General features: G+C 40.4%; 1 protein-coding gene across 6 annotated transcripts in view; it reads right to left on the bottom strand.

Annotated features, from left to right (window-relative positions):
- auts2a (activator of transcription and developmental regulator AUTS2 a) overlaps nucleotides 1-23,064 on the bottom strand; it is a 381,738-nt gene that overhangs the window by 288,320 nt on the left and 70,354 nt on the right. For all 6 annotated transcript variants that reach the window (XM_087847034.1, XM_087847036.1, XM_087847038.1 and 3 more), the window contains exon 3: nucleotides 2,692-2,898. In XM_087847034.1, coding sequence (XP_087703160.1) covers nucleotides 2,692-2,898 — 207 coding nt within the window. The remainder of the gene's footprint in view (nucleotides 1-2,691; nucleotides 2,899-23,064) is intronic.

The raw sequence follows: 23,064 nt of genomic DNA, 5'->3' as shown, positions 1-23,064 counted from the left end.
GAAGACCACTATCAAAACATGACCAATGAATTTGTGCGATTCAGAGTGTGACGGCACAGTCATGCTAAAATAAAGAAGCTCAGTAAGAAACACTGAACCAGTCTGACCTCACAGCCGGCTGCAACAAAAGAAGAAACACTTGATTGCACAAACAGGAAAGTTAAAGTTTAGCATCTGCAGCTCTTTACACCCTCAGCCCTGAAGTCTGATTCTGCTGCTCTGAATTTCACTCTTTGTTCCCTCAGATTACTTCTCCACACTCTGGTAATCTGGAGTAATCTGCTCTGGATGGCTGTTCAGCCTGCAAATATTATTCACCTTTTATTTAACTAAAGTGCACAAGCTGCTATGTCAACTATAAGAGATGACAACTGTGGCTGTAAATAATTACTAATAGCTAACTGCTAACATTAACATTGCACATGTTAACTTCAGTGTTATTGAAACAGGAGCTTTACTGATTTCTGGCATCCCTCCTAAAGCACTGATCAGCGTTATGAATGTTAACTACTTCAGCTGTGAGTGAGGGAGGAGCTGTGTGTCTGTCTGCAGTGGTGCTGTGTGAACATACAGCACTGTCGGCATCCATACTGCTGTAAATGAGTATCTTCTTTTGATATTAATATCTGAGTAGTTTTTATAGACAACCATAATAGCAACAACAGGAAAGGACATGAACCATATATAACATATTTTTGACATTGCCAAAGGAAGCTATGCACATGTATTACTGAAGAGACCCTATTACTGAATATTTGCTGCCATTTACGTTGGCACCAGCTCTGCTCAAGAGTGTGTGTGTGTGTGTGTGTGTGCGCGCGCGCGCGCGCTCTTCTCCAAACAGCAGCGAAGGAGAAAACCGTGAAATGACATTACTCAAATGGAAGACAACTCGTTATGTTCATTTAAGTGCAATAAAAGCTTCCCATCAGGTGTAATCCATTTATTACAAGATGCAAGAGGGACAAATGACTCCTTTACTTTGAAAAAACACTAGCAGAGAAAAAAGTTACAGCATTTAGACTTCTGCAAATCCCCCTAAAACTTGGCAGGTATGAGGCAATAAGAAGAAAAATTATGTGATGTTCGTGATGTAATGCAGTTTGCTAATGTGATATCCACATGTGTGCAATGCACAGATTTTTGACCAAAAACATTGAATCTGGAATAAAACTAAAGATGCGTCTCCAGTTGAAACACTGTTACTGCACAGTGTACATTTAAACAAACTGTGTGCATATGAAACAAACTGTGTGCATATGAAACAAACTGTGTGCATATGAAACAAACTGTGTGTATATGAAACAAACTGTGTGCATATGAAACAAACTGTGTGCATATGAAACAAACTGTGTGTATATGAAACAAACTGTGTGCATATGAAACAAACTGTGTGCATATGAAACAAACTGTGTGCATATGAAACAAACTGTGTGCATATGAAACAAACTGTGTGCATATGAAACAAACTGTGTGTATATGAAACAAACTGTGTGCATATGAAACAAACTGTGTGCATATGAAACAAACTGTGTGCATATGAAACAAACTGTGTGCATATGAAACAAACTGTGTGCATATGAAACAAACTGTGTATGTTCACCCTCGTAAAGCTCAGAAACACACTCTTGCATATTCAGCTCGACGCTGCTCTGTGTGTGTGACAGTGCTGTAAACTGTGCTCCTGCATCAGGGTGCCACAAATATTCACTGATGACCTCGTCACCTTGCTACACACAAAAACATGTTGTGAGTCACACATTAAACTACACCCACACCTCACAGGAGCGTTTGGACTCTTTGATTTAACCATTAGAGGTGCAGGGTTTTATCAAGCAACTTACAAAAATCCTCGATACAAATGATTTACTTCAGTCATTTAACAGAAATCGATTTAGGAGAACACGTGTGAATAAAAAGTGTTAGAAAATTAAAAATGGGCCGTCCCACTTTTTTCACCAAAAAGGGGCGCATCGGTCAGACTCAGTCATATTTATTTCATGGCTTTAGTAACATTATGTTACAGATTTAGATCAATAAATTACATTGTATCAATTAAACTGTATTAATATTTTAAAATATAAAAGCTTTTTCCCCACCGCACAGATCAGTAAAATGCACACGTGCCAGTAAAACTCTGAGCATCTGACAGCTGGACGCTGAATTAGCATTAATTATTAACATCGACACCATCAGCGGATCTATTTTCTGCTCAACAAGCATCACTTTAAAGCACAGGACAAACCTCAGTCCTTAAAATGTCGATATGCTTTTTGCATCCCAACTCTGCATGTATGCCATGTGATATTTTCCTTTATAAAGTGCTTTCCACCAAAGTGTTCTAATATAGCAGCTATGCCATTTTTACAGACGTGTGAATTCCCATTAGACCTTTGGGCACTGCGCTTGGCCTTTTACTTTCAGATTGACTCGTTGGTCAGGTTTATGCAATAAGAATAACTTGGTTAGTGTTAGGAACAGACTGTGGTTTTGGTTCAAATGCCACAGTGTAACAACAGCTGCTCCATTAAGCCCACAGCCAGTCATCTCCAGGGCCTGTAAACAACCAGTTGTTGAGTGAAGTACTCATTTTATTTAAACTAAAGGAAACTAAAACTAAACAAGCATTTATAAGAAAACTGTTTTTAATGATGGTCCTTCTACTGGTTTCTTTGGTTTTTCATAACTCACCATCGTGTGTTTCTTGTTCAGGTGCTTCTTCTTTTTCCCTTGCGAGTGAGCCAAGCGGGGGTTGTTCTCCTGGTCTGAGGACTGGTGGTGGAAATTGTTCCTGCAGGGCTCCAGGCTCAGGCCATTGGGAACCCTAGAAGGGGTTTTCTTATGCAGGGATCCTGCCTGGCTGTCTCTGCCTTCCTGAGGCTTTAGCGTCATGTTCTTCTAGGAAGAAAACAGAACAAGACAAAGCTTTTATTAGAGTCAAAACAAGTATTTCATCTTCGTGCAAGCAATGTACTACAGACTGTATCAGACAGACAACTGGCCTGTAAGAAGCCTGCAGTCACACCAACAATCAGCAGTTAAATGTGTGTTTGACTGATTTTTTTATATCTATGAAAAGCTGCTCATTACACACTGCAGAGCTCAAAAACAGCTGAATACCTTTTCACAAAAGCCCATTTTGACAGATAGCAAATCTCCTCTACAATAAGCAGAGAGGATTTGCTCTAAATTGAAGGGCTATCATGCAGAAAGGCTTCGATGTTCCATCACTAAATTTTCTCCAACAAAGAATAAAAGAAAAAGGTCACTGACAGTTTTTTTCCTTTTCTTAAAGAACACAGTGGAGGTTCCAGCGAATGCCAGGTGGATTTAAACCATGGATGTGACACTTTATTGCTATGTCTCACGCAACGCTACACAACCTTTTGTTTCAGTCACTGTAGCAGCCACAACCACAAAGTCCATGTTGACATATTTTAAATGGATTTAATTTTTTTAAATTTATTATATTTTCAGCTCATTCTCTTCGATCCTTTTTCCCTCCCGCCTGTCAGCTCAGACATTACCATGTATGTGCACATGGACTGTAATAACACAAGTGACACAAATGGAAACCAATAAATACACTGAAAAAGAGCCTGTAGTATATTTATAGAGCTCATGTTGGAAAGGAAAGGTGTCTGGAGCAACATCGCATTCAGATCACAGATTACAAAAGACAAGACGAGCTTTTCAAGGGATTTTTAAGTGTTTCTTCTTGTGTAGTCACTGAGTGGACAGACTGTAATTGCTTTGATTAACAGGCTTCTTATCGTGAAGGTGAAAGGTCACGGGAGTGAACCCTCTCTGTGGAACATGACTTGAACAGATATTCATAGCTACTGGATGACCTGCTAATGAAAGGTGACTCATTCCTCTGTGAGGCTGATAAATAAATGAAACACATGACACCACGAATATTCATGTTCCAAGGATGAAGTGCGATGACTTTACCGTTCTTCTTAACTCTCATGTGAAAACCTGATCATCCACTTCAAATTTAGCTAACATGTTCATAGAGCAACTGTAAAAACATGACCTCACTATTAGAGGTGGGAATCACCATACATCCCACGATACGATATTATTGCAACTTTTTAAAATATTTTGCGATATTCAGATTCTGTACATAAAGGTAAACTTTATCAATATTCATTTTCTCTAATATCAAAGTCTCACACTCAGTCTTTCTCTCATTTCAGTTTTATTGTTGACAAACTGAACGGTTTGTATTACAGTCTAGTCCAACTTAACTGAATCAACCATCTGGTACAATTATAGCTATTCTGAACTATGCAGTTTATGAAAACTATGCAGCCCCTTCAGCAACTGAAGAATTTGAAAGTAAATTAAAACAAAATATAATTTTACATTACATAAAAAAGTTTTAAACTTAATTAAAATAAAACATGTCTTAAATTAAAATAAGTAAAATGTCATGTTTATTGCTGCCAAAAAAAGTTTTTTGTAACAAAATATCGATTTCTGCTGTCCCTGTATCGATACATTATTAGCAAACAAAATATCACCATACTACACAGTATCGATTTTTTCCCCCACCCCTACTCACTATGTTAGCATGCTGACATTAGCATGAACCTACACACTGCTCACTCTCTCTCTCTCGCTCATGCATCAGTTGTGTTTGGAGGACTTTGATGTCACAGTGAGGTAAAGTAAGTAAATGATTTTAAATCAAATCTGATGGACAGAAAACAGGAGCGTGTAGCTGAGGGGCACACAGCGGTGCTAACAACACAAACCCTGAACATTTAAGTCCATTTTGTCTTCTGTCAACATGAAACTATACAGGAGAACATTTGTCTTCAGGGACAAACTGGATACTGAAAACAAAGCAAGAAGACGAGTTACACAACTTGCAACTGCAATATGGGAGTTAGAGTCTGAAAGTGCTCATCAACACTAATAGACTGCAGCTGAAGGGGCTGTGCAATGTATTACAGCCTCTACTGTAAAAGTTATCGAGCAAATCAGCTTTGTTATCTGAAGTGGTGACCTATTTTACTCTTTTTGTTCGAGCCATTGCTGTTAATAGCCCCAGGGAGACGTTTAAGCAGATGAAGTGGCTATCAGCATGGAAGTGCAAAGCTGCCGCAGCTGCACTGATAACATGTCGATAGTCTACAACACTGAGGCTGGAGAGAGCAGCTCTAATGCAGTGTGCATTTGTAGCATGATGCAAGTGTACACGTTATGTTTTGGTTTTTTATGCAATTACAGCAATTTTATATTTACGGGCTTGAAACTACTGGACTGATTAAATGCATCAATATTACAGGATGGAGAAATGGAATTAACTTTTCCGTCTTTAAGTGAAAATGTGTTTGGTAACATGAAGACGCCTTGATGAAAGTGAAGGAGGCAGACGGCTGAAGTGGACGACTGCTGATTAATCAAGAAGAAAGAACAAAAAACACACTAACCAAGTCAGGAGGTGAATACATTACTGGCAAAGTCTACAGTCAAGAGCTGTTTCACAAACGTTACAACTGAGGGTTTACATCAAGACGCACATCACTTCACCACCGAAGGAGAAGATAAGAAAACATCTGAGAGAAAAGAGACAGCTGAGCTCTGGAACGACGTTCTGGAGATTAAATCAGAATGATTTTGAAGTGCAGAAGTAACACACTCACAGTGTTACAGCACTGCTACTGTTTCTATTGATAATGCCCTAAATTTAGGGTTTAGGGAAATTTCTGAAGCTACTGTCTGCTCCACGTCAGCCCAATACTGGGACACAGACGGGGACGGGAATTTTGTTTTTCAGCTGGATAAACAGCCTGAATTAAAAGTTCTTAAATGTCTGAGTTGGTGAGCCGCGTTGCACATAACTATGATGTTCAGCAGGGCTGTCGAGTATTGTAAAGGCCTTTGCACCCTGAGCGTGCTCTGATTGGTCGAATCTGGAAAATGGAAAAAAGAAAATAAATATAAATGTTGCAAATTCTGTCTTAACCTAACAATTTTAATCATTCTGTGACATGTAAGCATTTAGACTTTATAAAATCGGGGCGACCGTGGCTCAGGGGGTTGGGAAGCACATCTGTAACCGGAAGGTCGCCGGTTCGATCCCCGGGCTCTCTGTCCTGGTTGTTGTGTCCTTGGGCTACTGCCTACCGGTGATGGCCAGAGGGGCCGATGGCGCGATATGGCAGCCTCGCTTCTGTCATTCGGCCCCAGGGCAGCTGTGGCTACAACTGTAGCTACCTCCACCAGTGTGTGAATGAATAGTTCAATTCAATTTTATTTATATAGCGCCAAATCACAACAAATGTCGCCTCAAGGCGCTTCATAGATACAGAGAAAAACCCAACAATCATATGACCCCCTATGAGCAGCACTTTGGCGACAGTGGGAAGGAAAAACTCCCTTTTAACAGGAAGAAACCTCCGGCAGAACCAGGCTCAGGGAGGGGCGGCCATCTGCTGCGACCGGTTGGGGTGAGAGAAGGAAGACAGGATAAAAGACATGCTGTGGAAGAGAGACAGAGGTTAATAACAGATATGATTCAATGCAGAGAGGTCTGTTAACACATAGTGAGTGAGAAAGGTGACTGGAAAGGAAAAACTCAATGCATCATGGGAATCCCCCGGCAGCCTACGTCTATTGCAGCATAACTAAGGGAGGATTCAGGGTCACCTGGTCCAGCCCTAACTATATGCTTTAGCAAAAAGGAAAGTTTTAAGCCTAATCTTAAAAGTAGAGATAGTGTCTGTCTCCTGAATCCAAACTGGAAGCTGGTTCCACAGAAGAGGGGCCTGAAAACTGAAGGCTCTGCCTCCCATTCTACTTTTAAATACTCTAGGAACAACAAGTAGGCCTGCAGAGTGGGAGCGAAGTGCTCTAATAGGGTGATATGGTACTACAAGGTCATTAAGATAAGATGGGGCCTGATTATTTAAGACCTTGTATGTGAGCAGCAGGATTTTGAATTCAATTCTGGATTTAACAGGAAGCCAATGAAGGGAAGCCAAAACAGGAGAAATATGCTCTCTCTTTTTAGTCCCTGTCAGTACTCTTGCTGCAGCATTTTGGATTAGCTGAAGGCTTTTCAGTGAGTTTTTTGGACATCCTGATAATAATGAATTGCAGTCGTCCAGCCTGGAAGTAATAAATGCATGAACTAGTTTTTCAGCGTCACTCTGAGACAGGATATTTCTAATTTTAGAGATGTTACGCAAATGGAAGAACGCAGTCTTACATATTTGTTTAATATGTGTGTTGAAGGACATATCCTGGTCAAAACTGACTCCAAGGTTCCTCACAGTGTTACTGGAGGCCAAGGTAATGCCATCCAGAGTAAGAATCTGGTTAGATACCATATTTCTAAGCTTTTCAGCGCCGAGTACAATGACCTCAGTTTTATCTGAGTTAAGAAGCAGAAAGTTAGTGGCCATCCAAGTCTTTATGTCTTTAAGACATTCCTGCAGTTTAACTAATTGGTGTGTGTTATCTGGCTTTATGGACAGATAGAGCTGGGTGTCATCTGCATAGCAGTGAAAATGTATGCTATGTCTTCTAATGATGCTGCCTAGGGGAAGCATGTATAATGTAAACAGAATTGGTCCTAGCAATAGTGGCATTGTAAAGCGCTTTGGGTGCCTTGAAAAGCGCTATATAAATCCAATCCATTATTATTATTATTGTTATTATTATAAAAGAGTAACTATACAAGTAGTTGTTTTTCCTTCTGCAGCTGATTCAAACCTGTGTGGGTCGTAATTATTACTGCTGCCCTCTTTCTAGTTAGAATAAAACCTCTTAATCCATCAACATCTTTTAGGATGAGTTGTATTTGTTCAGCACCGCTCAGTGTAGACTCTGAACGAGTCCAACAAACCCCAACTCGGTCTAGGATTTAACCCACAGCCCACAGAAACCAAAGTGAGTTTCACAGCTGGCGTACAGTGCATATAATCAAATGGAGGCAGATTTTCCAGCACACACTGGTTAGGGGGGGAAAATCCAGCCCGTCTCAAGCAGCAGCTCGTCAGATGGACCACCTCGAAGCAACCTTAGCGTGCCGGCAGAGAATTACTCGAGCAGTTTCACAGATATCCACTGCTGTCAGAAATGAGCTTGATGGGTGTGCTACTGGCACTGACTCACTAAACCATTTCTAAAGGCCTCACAGAAAAACAAGTGCATGCATCAACTAATCTTGTTTGCCTTTCCCGCCCACACTCATCCAAGGCAAATAATGTAACATGACATGTATTGTCAGCGCGCAGAATAAGTGACAAAGTTATGATGAGGCTGAGAGACCTTCCATTGTGCCGGTCTTCTGCGTGCTTCTGAGCATTTAAACCAACTGATTGCCTGGAATAAATTATGTACAATATGTCTTGCCTGCTCACTGAACAATAGCAAGACAAATTCCTTATTTCACTGCCTTACGATGAGACTGAAAGCAAAGTAATTGCTCAGCATGGCTCAGTCTGCACTAGCTTTCATTACTACGATTGTCTGTCGGTGTACAAATTAATTACAATGTGGCATTTAGTCACAATGCATATCTGCAGGTATCCACGTGAGGGTTTGCCACACATTAATTCACTTTCTGCGTGAATAACATTCAAGGCAAAGTATTTGTTTGCATCTACAACCCAAAACCCAAAGGTAGAAAAGAAAAGTGGTGCAGGGCTCAAGAGGGAAACATCTGACACGTTTCAACTACTATAGCAGTTTAAATACGAGCACTCAGTCAAACACCGGTTTACCTGGTTCTGCCTCATCCTCACTGGCACCATTTATAGTTACCTTTTGTTTTTATTTGAGGTCATTTGCTTGATGCATATTCTGAAATGTGATGTTTGAGAATCATGTATTTTGTCATCATTTCAGTTTATTTCAAAAAGTCTCAACAGGATCTTCAGCTTTATTGTGAGGTAGCGGACGAACACGCTGGGTTTACCGTCGTTGTTGCTAATGACAACGTGTAAAAACAGTTACTTGTCCGTCCGTAGTGTGGTCATAGCCCCTACAGTGACCATCAAAACGATATAAAATATTCCTGTAAAGAGTTCATTTTGCGACACCACAAAACAAAAGACAGCATGATATGAAACGACAGAAGTTTTCATATCGTCATCAGATATGATTGATTGATTGATTGATTGATTGGTAATTTATTTCAACATGTGAACAATATACAAGTACATTTAGAAAAGAAAATAAGAAAGAAAAAAAAATACTGTACAAATTACATACAAAAAAAATTATTAATTTACATGTTGAAAGGGAAGAAGTAAACACTTATTTAATCCCACCCCTTTGCCATAAATTATCAGTTAATATTTAGTTGCTTCCTTACTGATATAATTTGTAATAAAAACAGTGAACAGATTTCTGATATACTATATACTATAATATCACATCATGAGTTGTTTTGTTTTTTTTGTTTTTTTTTAAATAGAGACATTCACTTAATTTAAATATTTTCCTTTTCTTTATAGTTCGAGAAGATCATATTTTTATAACTCTTTTTGAACAGTTTTATGTTTGGACATTGCTTTAATTCCATATTCAGACTGTTCCACAGTTTCACTCCATGAACAGAAACACAAAAGCCTTTTCTTGTGGTACGTACCTTCATTGTACCTTCATTGTACCTTCATTGTTTTGAAGTTACAAAAAACCCTTAAATTATAACTTCCTTCTTTCAAAAAAAACATACTCTGAATATTACCTGGCAGTTCTTTATTTTTTGCTTTGAATAGAATTTGTGCTGTTTGGAATTTCACTAGATTGTCAATTTTCAATATTTCAGACTGCAAAAATAGTGAGTTTGTATGTTCCTGTAACCTGCATTGTGGATTATTCGAATTGCTTTTTTTTGAAGAGTAAAAAGTGAATTTAATGTGGTTTTATAGTTATTGCCCCAGACCTCTGCACAATAGCATAAGTATGGTGAAACCAGTGAACAGTATAGAATATGAAGTGATGTTCTGTCGAATACCTGTTTTGCCTTGTTTAGTATTGATCATCATATCACACAGCATCAGAACAGAACACTGAACACTACCTAGTCTGACGGTCTCCATTCTTGGTGTAACATCCGGATGGTTGGTTCAGAACTCGGTATTAACAAGAAAGCAATGATTAAGAAATCAACAGGTATAAAACCATCAAACTCTCAAACCTCTGTGCGCTGATGTTAGGGGGGTTTTTGTTTTTGACATTTGGATCAAGTCTTTGTCTTTCCATACGAATCCTACAAATCTATATTAAAAATTATAGATGTATATAGATTAGAGTTAAAAATATAGATTCATAGACAATTTTATCCACAATTTAGGCTACATCCACACGTACACGGGTATTTTTAAAAATGAAGATTTTCCGTTTTCGTTTATAAAAAAATCCCGTCCACACGTAAAAGCCAAAAACGAAGGAAAACGCTGCTAGGAACATGCCAAAGCAGCAGGTGGCGCTATATTCCTATCCGTGTAGAAATGTTGGCCAATCAGAAGTCTAGAAGCCTCTGTGGGAAAGAGTAAACAAGGATGGGGCATAGAAGCAGAACCAAGTCGTATGTGTGGAGGGACAGTAACTGTGTGTATATGTAAGCATTTAAACACTGCAGAGAGTAAAATTAACAGTAACAGTATTTTGTCTAAGTCCGCCATTGTAGAAATTCATTTCACCGAAACAATAACGTGGTGCACAGTGTGACGTCAAAAAATGCGCACATCTTTGATGCTGCGTTTTCTGCGTTTTCTCTGTTTACCTCGTCCACACGTAAACGCAAAAACTGAGTTTTTGAAAATCTCTGTTTTCAGTGACCAAAAACGCCGTTTACGTGTGGACGAAAGGTGCAAACGCATAGAAAAATCAGTGTTTTCCAAAATACCCGGGTACGTGTGGACGTAGCCTTAGATTTGATTGTTATATGTGCCTAAATATATGATGATAAACTGGGCACCTCTCTCATTAAACATCACGCAGGCTGCAACAGAAAGAATAAAAATCTAATTCATTCATATTCTGTTGCTCTGCGTCTTAATGATCGAGCATTGATACCTTCGACATACACGATCAACATTTCCTTCTGCTTCCTGGTATCAAAGAGATGAGGCTTAATATAAACGGTGGACAGAGATCACTGGTGGAAAAGCAGTGCTTGAAGCAACTGGTTACAAAGCTCCACCCAACATACAACATTATGTTTTATTATGTGCTCCTGCAGAGTTTCATGGTTCAGTTACTTCAGTTATTGTGAAATTAATTTCCAGGCAAACATTGCCCATGCTTTGTTCTTACCTCTGACATGTGTCACTGCTGTTGCTCTACAACGCTGCTGCTGACAGCTTGTTTCAATAGATTCACACTTTAAATTAGGAAGTGTGTCATCAGCGGTGGTAGCTCAGTGGAAAAGAAAGACGGCGCCTCATTTACTTACATTCAGAATTGCTGCTGTCTGCAGGCTGTATACATCATAGTTTTAAAAATATATATACTGTCAGAAATATTATCACAAATTTAGCCCATCTCTAACAGCTGGAGGTTTGTTTTAATAACCACCTCAGCCTGATTACAAATGCTGGGTTAAGTGAAATAACATCACACACAGAAGTATAAATAGACCGACTTCCTGACTGATGACACCGCTGCATTCAACACCAAGCTCTGCAAACACAAACACATAGCTTTGGCCTCTATACAACAACAGAGTGAAGAATAATTGGAGATCTAATGGATGCTAATAAAGCCTGATCAGCACAATCACTCCTTGCTGTACTCTAGGACTGAAGTGCAGATTAACTTCAGGTAGCTGGTTAGACTGAGACGTCTGTCCTTGACCTGATTATCACACGTTCAGCATTAAGACGAGCTGAGAAGTGTTGGCCGTAACTAATTGCTGCATAATTCATTGCTGCTGTTTGCAGTCATGTAACCAATTATAAGTGTGAATAGACTCTTTGATCCTCTACTGAAAATGTTCAAACTCCGGTACAGGTGCATGAAGTAGTCACTGGTTGACACTGGAAACCTTGGTGAGCTAAACATCAGCTACTCAAGATGGTGTAAAAATGTCTTTCATGCCTCACGGAGATCAAAAGGAATCTTTAGCTACTTCTAATCACCAAGAATGAACGTTTCACAGAAATCTCTCAGAATTTGGAAAACTGAAAAAATGAGAAGCAAAATGTTTCCACCACAAACGTTGTTAAGCCTCGCAGCTTAAACTGGCACAGGCAGACTTACTATTGCACAAAACAATTAATGCACAGTTGTCAGTTTGCTTTATGTGAAGATGGAACAGCAGAGACGAGTTTGCCAAGTACATCTCTGTGCACACAGTAGGTGACGAGAGTGAGACACCAGGGAGTTTATTTCCCACTTAACAGCCTATACACCAAGGAAACAGTGATTCATGGTTTATGTAGTTCACACACACAGAACGATTGGTCTACATTAATCTTTAAAGCACAACTGGATGGATGGATACTCACTGAGACAGCTGATAGGAGGTTAAATAAGATATATCAGCTACAGCGTAGTTGTGTAGAACAACTTTGGTTGAGGAGTCAAAATGTTAGACTGTTTAACCCTTTAAGACCTACCATAGAACCAAGTCCACCAGAGCTTATATTATATTTTTACATGCTGTGGAGCCATTTTTGGGAGCATTTCAAGTTGCTATACATCAATACAACCGTTACAGCCTAAATTTTAATAATATGTCTGCATTAAGTGCATAGTAATTACATAAATTGCAAAAAAGTGCAATAAACTACAAAAAAATGTAAAATCCTTTTTGTTTTTTTAACATATATTTCTAGTTAGAGAAATTTAAGAGGCTTATCCCTCAAAACTGTAAATACAAAAAAGTTGCACAAAATAGTTTCCCACCACAGGAAATTTATTTTGAGTGTCTTCATAGTTTTATTTTTGAAATACACCAATTTTTATATACTGCAGGAAAAACGAAAATAAATATTATAATGCAAATTTGCACAAAAGCAGCATATGCATCAAAATAAACTATTTCCAGCAGTGCAATATGAGTCCTAAGCATCCCAGAAACCACACAGAAAGTCATAAAGTCAAACATAACTTTTAAAAACACCAGTATAGGCTCATGAGGCCCTGATGGTAAAAAACTAAATTTCCGTGAAAATGAGGTCACTTCAGGTTTCGGGCAGGACATGGCGGACATGCAAAAGTTTGCGCTGACGTCTATTCCAAGTAGGAAGTGTTACGAACAGCTGATCGTATCGGCAAAGCCTGTTTCTGGAATATTATGTTTTTGTTGCTGCAAGTGCTTTTTATGCAGTTTTTGCAAAGCTATATGTGGAAGGAAACTGTGACCGAGGACAAGCTGATGGCATAAGATGTAAGTACAACTCCTCCGGTTTCATATGCAAAAATAATTATTGCGCTAGCTCACGTGGTTGCAGAGCTACCGGGATTTAAAAATAGTTACGCAAAACAGAGCGTGCCCACTCTGACCGGCTTTAAAGGGTTAAAACCATCTGGTTGCAAACCGTCATTACGACTCCGTCTTGGTCGGTTTTTACCTCGATGAGCTTTCATACTTGTTTGTTTGTTTGTTTACCTGATGTTTTTCTGTTGTCGTACTAATGTAAGGTGACTTTGAGGGTCTTTAAAGGCACCTATAAACAAAATGTATTAATATTACTATTATAACATGTCATTGAGCTGTTCCATGGTTTGCTGAGCCTCTCCTGCTGCATTTCAAGCAACTTCTAGATTTTCTCCTGATCTTGACGCTGAAACCTTGAGCTCCTATTTGACTGAGAAACTGGGCAGGCCAGTGCAAATGTAGTGTTTATAAGACTGGGGCAACCTGCAGTGAGCTGACACTGAAGAAGTCGCCTGGATGATGACGAAACGTTTCCCCCCCTGAAAACATCCAGATGAACAGAATCAGCCTTTGGAGGTAGGCCAGTGACATGTCGCAAAATCGACTCACTCCGTCAGAGATTTGGATCACTTCACGTTACTGCTGAATGCGATGAATTAAACATTTTTACTTTTAGAAGTAACATCAGTTAGAAAAACAGAGAGCTGAGGCGGATCCCTCTGACATTTTCAGTTTGCTAAATCCCAAATTTAATCTCCAAATGTTCCTGTACCAGCCGATACAGAAATATTTCACATGGTGTTCTGCTACATGCGCTTACAAACTGCTGTGCTACAGTTCTGTTTATGGGCCTTTATAAGTTTTAGAATATGAAGAAGAAACATTTTTGCTGTATTCTACAGCAACAGTAACCATTACCTGCCCACAAGGTGCCGAGTACTACAGGACAAACACAAGTGCACATCATCTTTGAAATACAGGAACCACTCAGACTATCCTTGAGTGCTCATCTTGACACCGAGCATTCAGTTCGTGCACCGTGGATGACAGTTTGTTCTGAAAGCAAAGAAACACCGCGCAGCTCGAGAGGCACAACTTTAATAGAAGAACAAGACAGGAAACGTGGAAGAGAAGGGCTCGAGTACAAGAGGAGCAAAACTACTGGATACAAGTGCAAATGAAGAAAAATACATTTGATCCAAAGAAGTGTTGACTTTTGGTCAGACTGATTCATGTGGTGTTGAATGACAACAATACACTTTATGAATAAAAGTGTAAACACACTAAATTAAGCCCTTAGGTGCCGACTGTGAAGTAGCTGAAATAAACACAGTTATATTGCAGAACGCATGAGAGCAGCTGCTGCTGTCTGAGCATGCTCAAACAATTATCTCAACACAGTGGCTCGTTCCACCCGTTATAATTTGTATTTTATAAGCAAAAAATATATATTTTGATGTACAAATATCATTTTTCCCTTCTGGAAACACTGGCAGCTGGATCTACTCCGAGACACCAAAGATGGTTTTATCTTTGGTGTCTCAGAGTAGATCCAGCTGCTAACAGCCCGAGTGTTTCCAGAGGCGGAGGGGATGAGCTCGTCTAAGCCCGACTGCTTTCAGTAAACGATTTCCCTGAAAGACCGAAGCATCTGCAGGATGTTTGCTCCTGCTTGTGTCGTCGCCTCGTTTCTCATAATGCCACAACAGCGAGACCTGACACAACAGCGTCCACTTTAAAAATAGAGAGCACCAAGAAGAACTGGAGGTACGGGAAACCAGTTTCCATCTCTATCATTTCATCTCATCTGTTTGGGAATCAGAAGAACAACTGATTCCCAAACAGAAAGAAAGCAGCATATAAATCCTTAAAAACCTGTTCTGTCAGGTTTTAATTACAAAGTTTGGTATAACACGTGTATCAGCAAAAGGAGATTTGTACTCGAGCCAAAGTCGGCAGATCTGTTTGTATTTATGACGCAGCACATGTCAGAGTGCACGCGTTTCCAGTTCCCAGTGATTCCACCACAGTGTCAGTACAGCTCTTATATAACTGATATAAACATATTGAGCTTGAGCCATAAGAGCCCACAACATTTACCCTCATTAATAAACATGAGGAGGAGATGGAGCCTGTCAGACGGCTTCTTCTATGGTAATCACTAAATAAACAAAGTGGGCAGTGTTTCCCTTTTCATATGTAAGGAATGCAGCCGGCCTTTTATTCATACGTACATGTAAAAACACACACACACACACCTTTTCTGTGATATCCTAGAGAGGAAAATTTACTAAAAGTAGCAGGTCATCGATTCTGTTTACACGAATGCGCATGACATGCGGCGACGACCTGAATAAGCAAAGCATATTGCAAAAACAAGACGAAGTGCAGGCTGCACAGATCAAACGAGAACAAACAGCAAGGTAGAAAACAATGTGCTGCAACAATCGCAGGCTGATCGGCACGGCAGGATGATCTCAGCCTTTGAAGCTGCTCTTGTTGGCTTAAATAATTACAGCTAATTGCTGACAGATGTAAAAGCAAATGAAGCGTTTCCTTACACGGGAGAGGGAGTGCTGACGATGACCGCATGTGGTCAAAGCTTCAATCCGATTCTCCCATTTGATGTTGCTAAAGAGGATTCCCTCTCAGCAAATCAGGCTGTTGTTAAGCTGTCTGCCACGTACACGTAGGAAAAACACAAACAGGCAGGAAAACATGAAATGTAGCAAATATAATGGTAATCATGTGACCACTGAAGGTGTTTTAACTGCTCAATATTACGCTCCACATGTTTGTTCAGTAACAGTATCAACTTTTACTTCATGGTCATACGTTTAGCTAAAGTAAGCTGCGTTGGTACAGAAGTGTCTTTGTGTGACCTGATGGCACGATGACAATATGCACTCAAAATATAACTAACTAATAGGGGTGGGGGAAAATGGATACTGTGTAGCATGGTGATATTTTGTTTGCTAATAATGTATGGATACAGGGACAGCAGAAATCGATATTTTGTTACAAAAAATCCTGACATTCCTTCACTGTCCAAATGTGTTTAACTTGTTTTTATGGCAGCAATAAACATGACAGTTTACTTAATTAAAATAAAACATGTCTTAAATTAAAATAAGTTTAAAACTAGCTATAATTGTACCAGATGGTTGATTCAGTTAAGTTGGACTAGACTGTAATACAAACCGTTCAGTTTGTCAACAATCAAACTGAAATGAGAGAAAGACTGAGTGTGAGACTTTGATATTAGAGAAAATGAATATTGATAAAGTTTACCTTTATGTACAGAATCTGAATATCGCAAAATATTTTAAAAAATTGCAATAATATCGTATCGTGGGATGTATGGTGATTCCCACCTCTACAAACTAACCAACTAACTAACTAACTAATAGCTCGAGAAGTCAATGATCACAAACCCTTACCAACAACAACAACAGCAGCAGCAGCAGCAGTGTAGCTGAGCGAATGATGTTTTGTTATAAAACCTGCATAAAAGTCCAGAGTGACTAATTATAAATGAATGAAAACATAAAATACAAGCACGTCACATTTACTGTCGTTCCACTGTCAAAGCAATTAATGAAAGGCATTAACAAATGAACAAGTACCGTTTTCTGTTAACTGCACGGTGGTTAGCACTGCTGCCGCACAGCAAGAAGGTCCTGAGTTCAACTCCACCATCAGGTCTTTCTGTGTGGAGTTTGCATGTTCTCCCCGGGTACTCCGGCTTCCTCCCACCATCCAAGGACATGCAGCTTGTGGGGATAGGTTAATTGGATAATCCAAATTGCCACTAGGTGTGAATGTGCGAGTGAATGTGAGTGCGAATGGTTGTCTGTCCATGTGTGTTGGCCCTGCGACAGACTGGCGACCTGTCCAGGGTGTACCCCGCCTCTCGCCCTATGACAGCTGGGATAGGCTCCAGCACCGCGACCCTGAAAAGGAGAAGCGAATGGATGGATGTAATAATTCACTTTTTGCTCAGATCTCCTCTAAGCCTCGGCTGAGAATTCATGCGGTCGTGTAAACAATGACCACGAACAAGAAGAGAAACAAGCAGCATTTTGCTAACAAGCATAGTTTCATTCTCCTTGATGTGCAAATGAACCTGTGAGAAAACACAAGAAATGTGAAAATTCTGGATCCTCTTCTCACACAAACACGAGACATCGTCTGAGTTGATCAAACTCTGATTCTGAGCTCTACTAATATGTTTTTATGTTCAAACAATACATTTAACGCAGGGAACGAGCTGGGGGGTGGGGGGTGGGCACCACCAAACATCCACAGCGATTCCTCTTTTTTTGTGCATTTTTTAACCGCTAACGCACAGATCAGCTGGCAACATTACAAAAGCATGTCTGTGGGCAGCAGAGCGCCACGTCTGACGCGTAACACAAACATATGTAAGCGCATTAAAAAAATCCCCACATGGCAAATCAGAGCTAGAAGGCAAACACAAACATATGGTGCCAAGTGTGGAAGCAGACACAGCCGACAATTACAACACAACTCTGAAAATCAGGTTGAACCCGGGAAAAGTGAAGCTGTGGAATCATTTTCAAGCTTTTAAAAGACAAACCAAGGTTTCAGGAGAAGATGATGATGATGAAGAGGTACTAGAAGCAAAGAAGTGGCATTCACGACCAAGAGAGGGCATCATGCAGTATCAGAACACCTGTTGTGGTGTAGTCTGTGGTAGGACTGAGACTTTATCATTGCCAGGACTGAATAAGTTATTGCCAGTAAGTTACAAGCAAATGTGGAATGACAGATATTTTGATGAATCAGTGGAAAAAGACGGATCTCCATCAGTACCACCTCCTGAACTCAGGATGAAAACAGGACAACAGCAAAATCTAAGTCCAACGTTACTGCGAGTCCAACGTTTTCTCGCAGATACATCATTAAACTCGTCGCTGTGGCAAAGAGGCCGGGGTCAGTGTTACACTACAATCACACAGCACCAACCACTCGTTATGATGCAGCAGGATGAGTCACAGCTGGGTGTGCTCACCTGGATGTGGATGATTAACTCTACTGCAATTAGTCATTATTACCCAGGGACGGATGGCAAAACCAGGTGAAGAGGCTTTTTACTGTCATTATGGTTGTTATTGTTTTAGACTCATTATGTGTACATTTTGCAGCGGTATGGCAAATGTTAGTGACCTTATATTTGCTCACGAGCAGCTTGATGTTACGCATTATTATCATGTTGTGCCTGTTTAATAAACACTATCTCGGTAGGCTCAGACTGAGTCGGCTTCAAATTAAAATCTTAAAGCTGATCAGTTTGTTATTTTCAGCTGGTACCTAGAAGTCCTCAGACAACCTACAAAATCTAATTTCTTGACCCAGAGAGCCCAAAGTGAATGTTTTCACTGTCACGTTCATACACATGCCCAGTTTAGAAACACCAGTTAACGTAACGAACTTATCTGTGGAAGGAAATCACACGAAAACAACCCAGGACCTTCTTGCACCAAGACATCACTGCTACCATAGATCGAGAGGCAGGGTACACCCACACCCACACCTAACCCCACTAACTGCATGTCTTTGGACTGTGGGAGGAAGCCGAGTTGCCGTTGAATCAAATGTTTCAAAAACTACCCTAAATAATCACATTTGAAACATGCAAAATGTGATTTGTCGCCCTCCTTTATGCTGGTGAAACACAGAAGTATTCATTAAGATGTTTAGCCTTTCAGCCATGCATCAAATTCCTGGATGCAGTACCACAAAATGACGGAGCGTAACAAATTTGGTCTCATTTGCGTCACTGGCAGCAAACAAGGCAAATATCGGGCAATAAATAAGCGCGTCCATCGCTCGGATGAATATTTAATAGAAGGCAAGGACTGACTTTCCAGTGGGGCTAAAAGGGGCAAGTGTTACCTCCCTTTTTAAAATAAATATGAGTCCATGTTTGCAGCATTAAAAGGAAAAACCTTCTTGGCTTTGTTCTCGCCTACAGACAGACTGCACGTTCTCCTCCTGGATCTTCCCTGAGAGAAACTCCACTCAGGGCCAAGAAGAAGCGTCTCCATCAATGCTGCAGAGCTGCCAGAGTAACACACACATTCCCACAGCGTAACTACGGTGAACGTTTACTGTGAAGGTGAAGGACTGAGAAACACACACGAATTAAGACAGACGTCTCAGATCTTTACTCGGACTGAGCGACAAAGTTGTTGCAGTGCTTCTGTCCTCTCAGACCTTTTCAGCCCATTTGTTGTCTGTTGTTTTAAAAAGAAAGTTTTCTGTCAGAGCAAGCACCACTGAAGGAAAAACAACCTCTCCTGGGATTTGGAGAGAAGGGAAACTGAAACGCTTGATTTCACTCAAGCTGCGTCTTTGCAGCATCTCTCTCTTATTTCTTTTCTCCTCCAGCTCTATGATTCACAGCAGAAAATTGTCTGAGGCAGGGAGCGTAGAGCCGGTGACGCTGAAGCCTTCCTGTCCTTCTCCTCCGCCCACAGCCAACAACAGACTGAAGATCGAGTTTTAGGAAACTTAAAGCAATCAGCTTAATTGGGATCTCTTTGTAAAGAGGCTGGGGAGCCCCAGAGGGGAAACACTACTCCAACATGAGGCTTCACGCTCGTCTGCTGTAACAGGACGTGATTAATTCTGTTAATGTTATCACACCTTTGGTTACAGTGAAGCGTTGGAGGTAATATTAAAAACATGCGGGACCATTTAGAGGAGAAAATCCTCAGGAAGCGGGTTAACGGCCAGACTCTTTGGGTTAACCTCTCTGCGTTCCCCGTCTCATTCCTCAGCTCTCCAGACCAATGATGTGATGTTTCTTTTGGGACGCCGCGGCTTCAGGCAGAATAGTGCAGGTTGCTTAGCAACTGGGTACAGAAAGAAGATCATTAAATTGCACTGATGCTCACTCAGTTTTTGTGTCATGAAAACCTGTTGCCCCGACCCACAGTGAACAGGAATCTGTCCTCGCATGAACTCTGATGGATGTGCAGCTTCAATGATGGTGGCGTAAGATTCATAACAAGAAAGCTAAAATAATTAAATCTAAATAATTCACCAAGCAGATATGACTTCCCAAATATTGCATGAGCGTGTGAACTAGGGCTGCCACGATTAGTCGACTATCAAAATCGTCAACGACTGATTTAATAGTCGACGCGTCGTTTGAAGCTTTGTAAGATCACAAAAGACGCAGGAATAAGTAGTAGGATTTAAGAGTGTAATAACGGACTGAAACAGAAGATGGCAGCACTGCATGTACAAGGATGCCAGCTGCCGTTAAACACCGAAGAAGAAGAAGCTATGTCCCAGAATTCATAGCGCAGCCCAGCTCAGTTTCCAACAATGGCGGCAGCTAGTTAGTTTTAATATTACTCTTATTATTCTTTCTGGGTCACAAAATAATCGTTTAACATATTTTCAGGCGAGAATGTAGCTGTGTAAACCTCAAATATCTGCTCAGTTTATCAAGACACCACATATTTTCAAAAGCGCTCCAACGTTTTCAGAGACGTCTGTTACCCACTAGCTCGATAGCTAGCTGGGGGCTAGGCTAACTAGAGCCGTGAGAACACCGGACTCCCGGCAAATCATTTTCAAACCCACCGCCGTCTTTCGCTACTCAGGTTAAACATGATATATAAGTCACTTAGATAACTTAAAAATGTTGTTGTTTGGCTTGTTTCAGTATTTTATTTGTTCCTGAGTAAATCGGTTTGGCTGAGATTAAAGTTATAGTTTTTACACAGCTGAATAAACGTCAAGCAGACAGCTGATTATCAGAAGTGTGAGATGCTCGAGAATATACTCCGGTGTCCTGTTATATTTTAGATAGCAAGGAGTTTATTAAACTTCACCGAAACAATCTGCAAATTTCATTAAAATTTAATAAACTATCATCTTGTCTTTATTTTTAGTTAGCACAAACCTTAAACACTTAAAGCTGTAAGCTAATGATAGTTATATAAGAGCAGATGCATGCTGGTGTAAGCTGTACGTCCAATGGATGCATGATCTGATTAGTCGACTATCAAAATAATCGTTTGTGGCAGCCCTAGTGTGAACCATTAAAAAAGCACATTAATGTTCAATAATTAAAGCAATCAACTTGATATTTAGGAAAAAAGACCAAACGTTTTCATCGTTTAGTCTCTCAAGGTTGCCTCATTTCAGTGAATATTAAGTTAAATCAATGAAGCGCGCTGAGCAGAGTCTATTTCCTGTCTGTATGAAGACCAAGCTGGGCTCCACCAGAGAGCCGACACCTGCACTATTTATAGCCCGCGGACATTAAAGCTAACGGTGTAACGCGAGACCGCGCACTCGGCCCTGCACCGGTAATTAGAAACCCAGTGAAAGCTCATGATGTCCACAATAGATGAGAAGACAGCGCCAGAAGAGACGAAACACATTTCCAGCTTCCTCAACGAGTTTTAGTTTTACTGTAACAGGATTTTGGGCTCAGAGCAACGCTGAAGCTGCTCCTATAACCATTTCTATGCCACAGCTACTCAACTGTTCACTCAGTCCAAGCCTCGTGTGAAGAACCCCGTCATGCGTTTACAACAATAAGCTTTACAGCTTCAAATGCAATAAAAACACAGATTATTGCAGTGAAAATTAAGACTACACATTCTACTATGGTGGCTCTGAGAGGTCAAACACACTGGAAGATTGCAAGAGCACACAAAAAACACGATGAAGTAAAAAACATAAATCTATCGAACACAACAAGAGTTTTTGGGGACCAGCTGCAGGTGACAGAAAGCAAACAGAAGACTGAGCTTAAAACAAGCTGAGGATAAGGTAACGTGTGTTTTAATGGCACGATGGACAGCTGTTCCTGTCAGCGCCCGTTGTTTTTATTTATTTTCCGTGCTTTTTCAGCCTGATGGTTTCATTAAGCTTCAGTGTGTTTGACCTCTCAAAGCCACCGTACATTTAGACCAGGAGTCCCCAATCCCAGCCCACGAGGGCCGGTGTCCTGCAGGTTTTAGACGTGTCCTTGATCCATCACAGCTGATTTAAATAAACGACCTCCTCAACATGTCTTGAAGTTCTCCAGAGGCTGGTAATGAACTAATCATGTGATGCAGTTAGGGCTGCTCGATTATGGCAAAAATGATAATCACGATTATTTTCACTGAGATCTCGATTATTTAACGATATTTATTTAACAATAACAATGTGTTGAATAATGACTTTAAAAAATAATATAAAATAGTGCAAATACTGATAACAGTGCAAATGTTTGCAATATAAGAAATAAATGAAAAATGTAAACATCTATGTTTAGTGAACTTTGCAGTGTTGCTCTGTGGTGCAGCTACGACACTGTAGCAAAGTTTACACACTGTGTCTACTTGATCCACGTCTGACTCATGAACCCATAATGTTTCCACACCACTGAAGTTTTTTACCTCTTTTCAACCAACGGCAGTCACTCTCCTCTCCAAATAACTTCTGCTGAGCTTTCCGAGCTTCCCTCGGGTCCTCTTAATCAGCGGTCCCCAACCCCCGGGCCTCGGACCGGTACCGGTCCGTGAGTCGTTTGGTACCGGGCCGCGCGAGTTGAGGCTCAGGTGTGAAATGTATAGTTTTCAGGGTTTTTATCGGTTTTCAGCGTTATTTTGTTATCGTTTTTATCGTTTACTCAGTTTTCCTGGGTCTTTTCACGTGTGTTATGAATAAATCTT

Source organism: Neolamprologus brichardi, chromosome 10, assembly GCF_056152115.1.
Source record: "Neolamprologus brichardi isolate AB-2024 chromosome 10, ASM5615211v1, whole genome shotgun sequence".
Classification (NCBI taxonomy): Eukaryota; Metazoa; Chordata; class Actinopteri; order Cichliformes; family Cichlidae; genus Neolamprologus; species Neolamprologus brichardi.
This window is presented reverse-complemented; position numbering and strand designations above follow the sequence as displayed.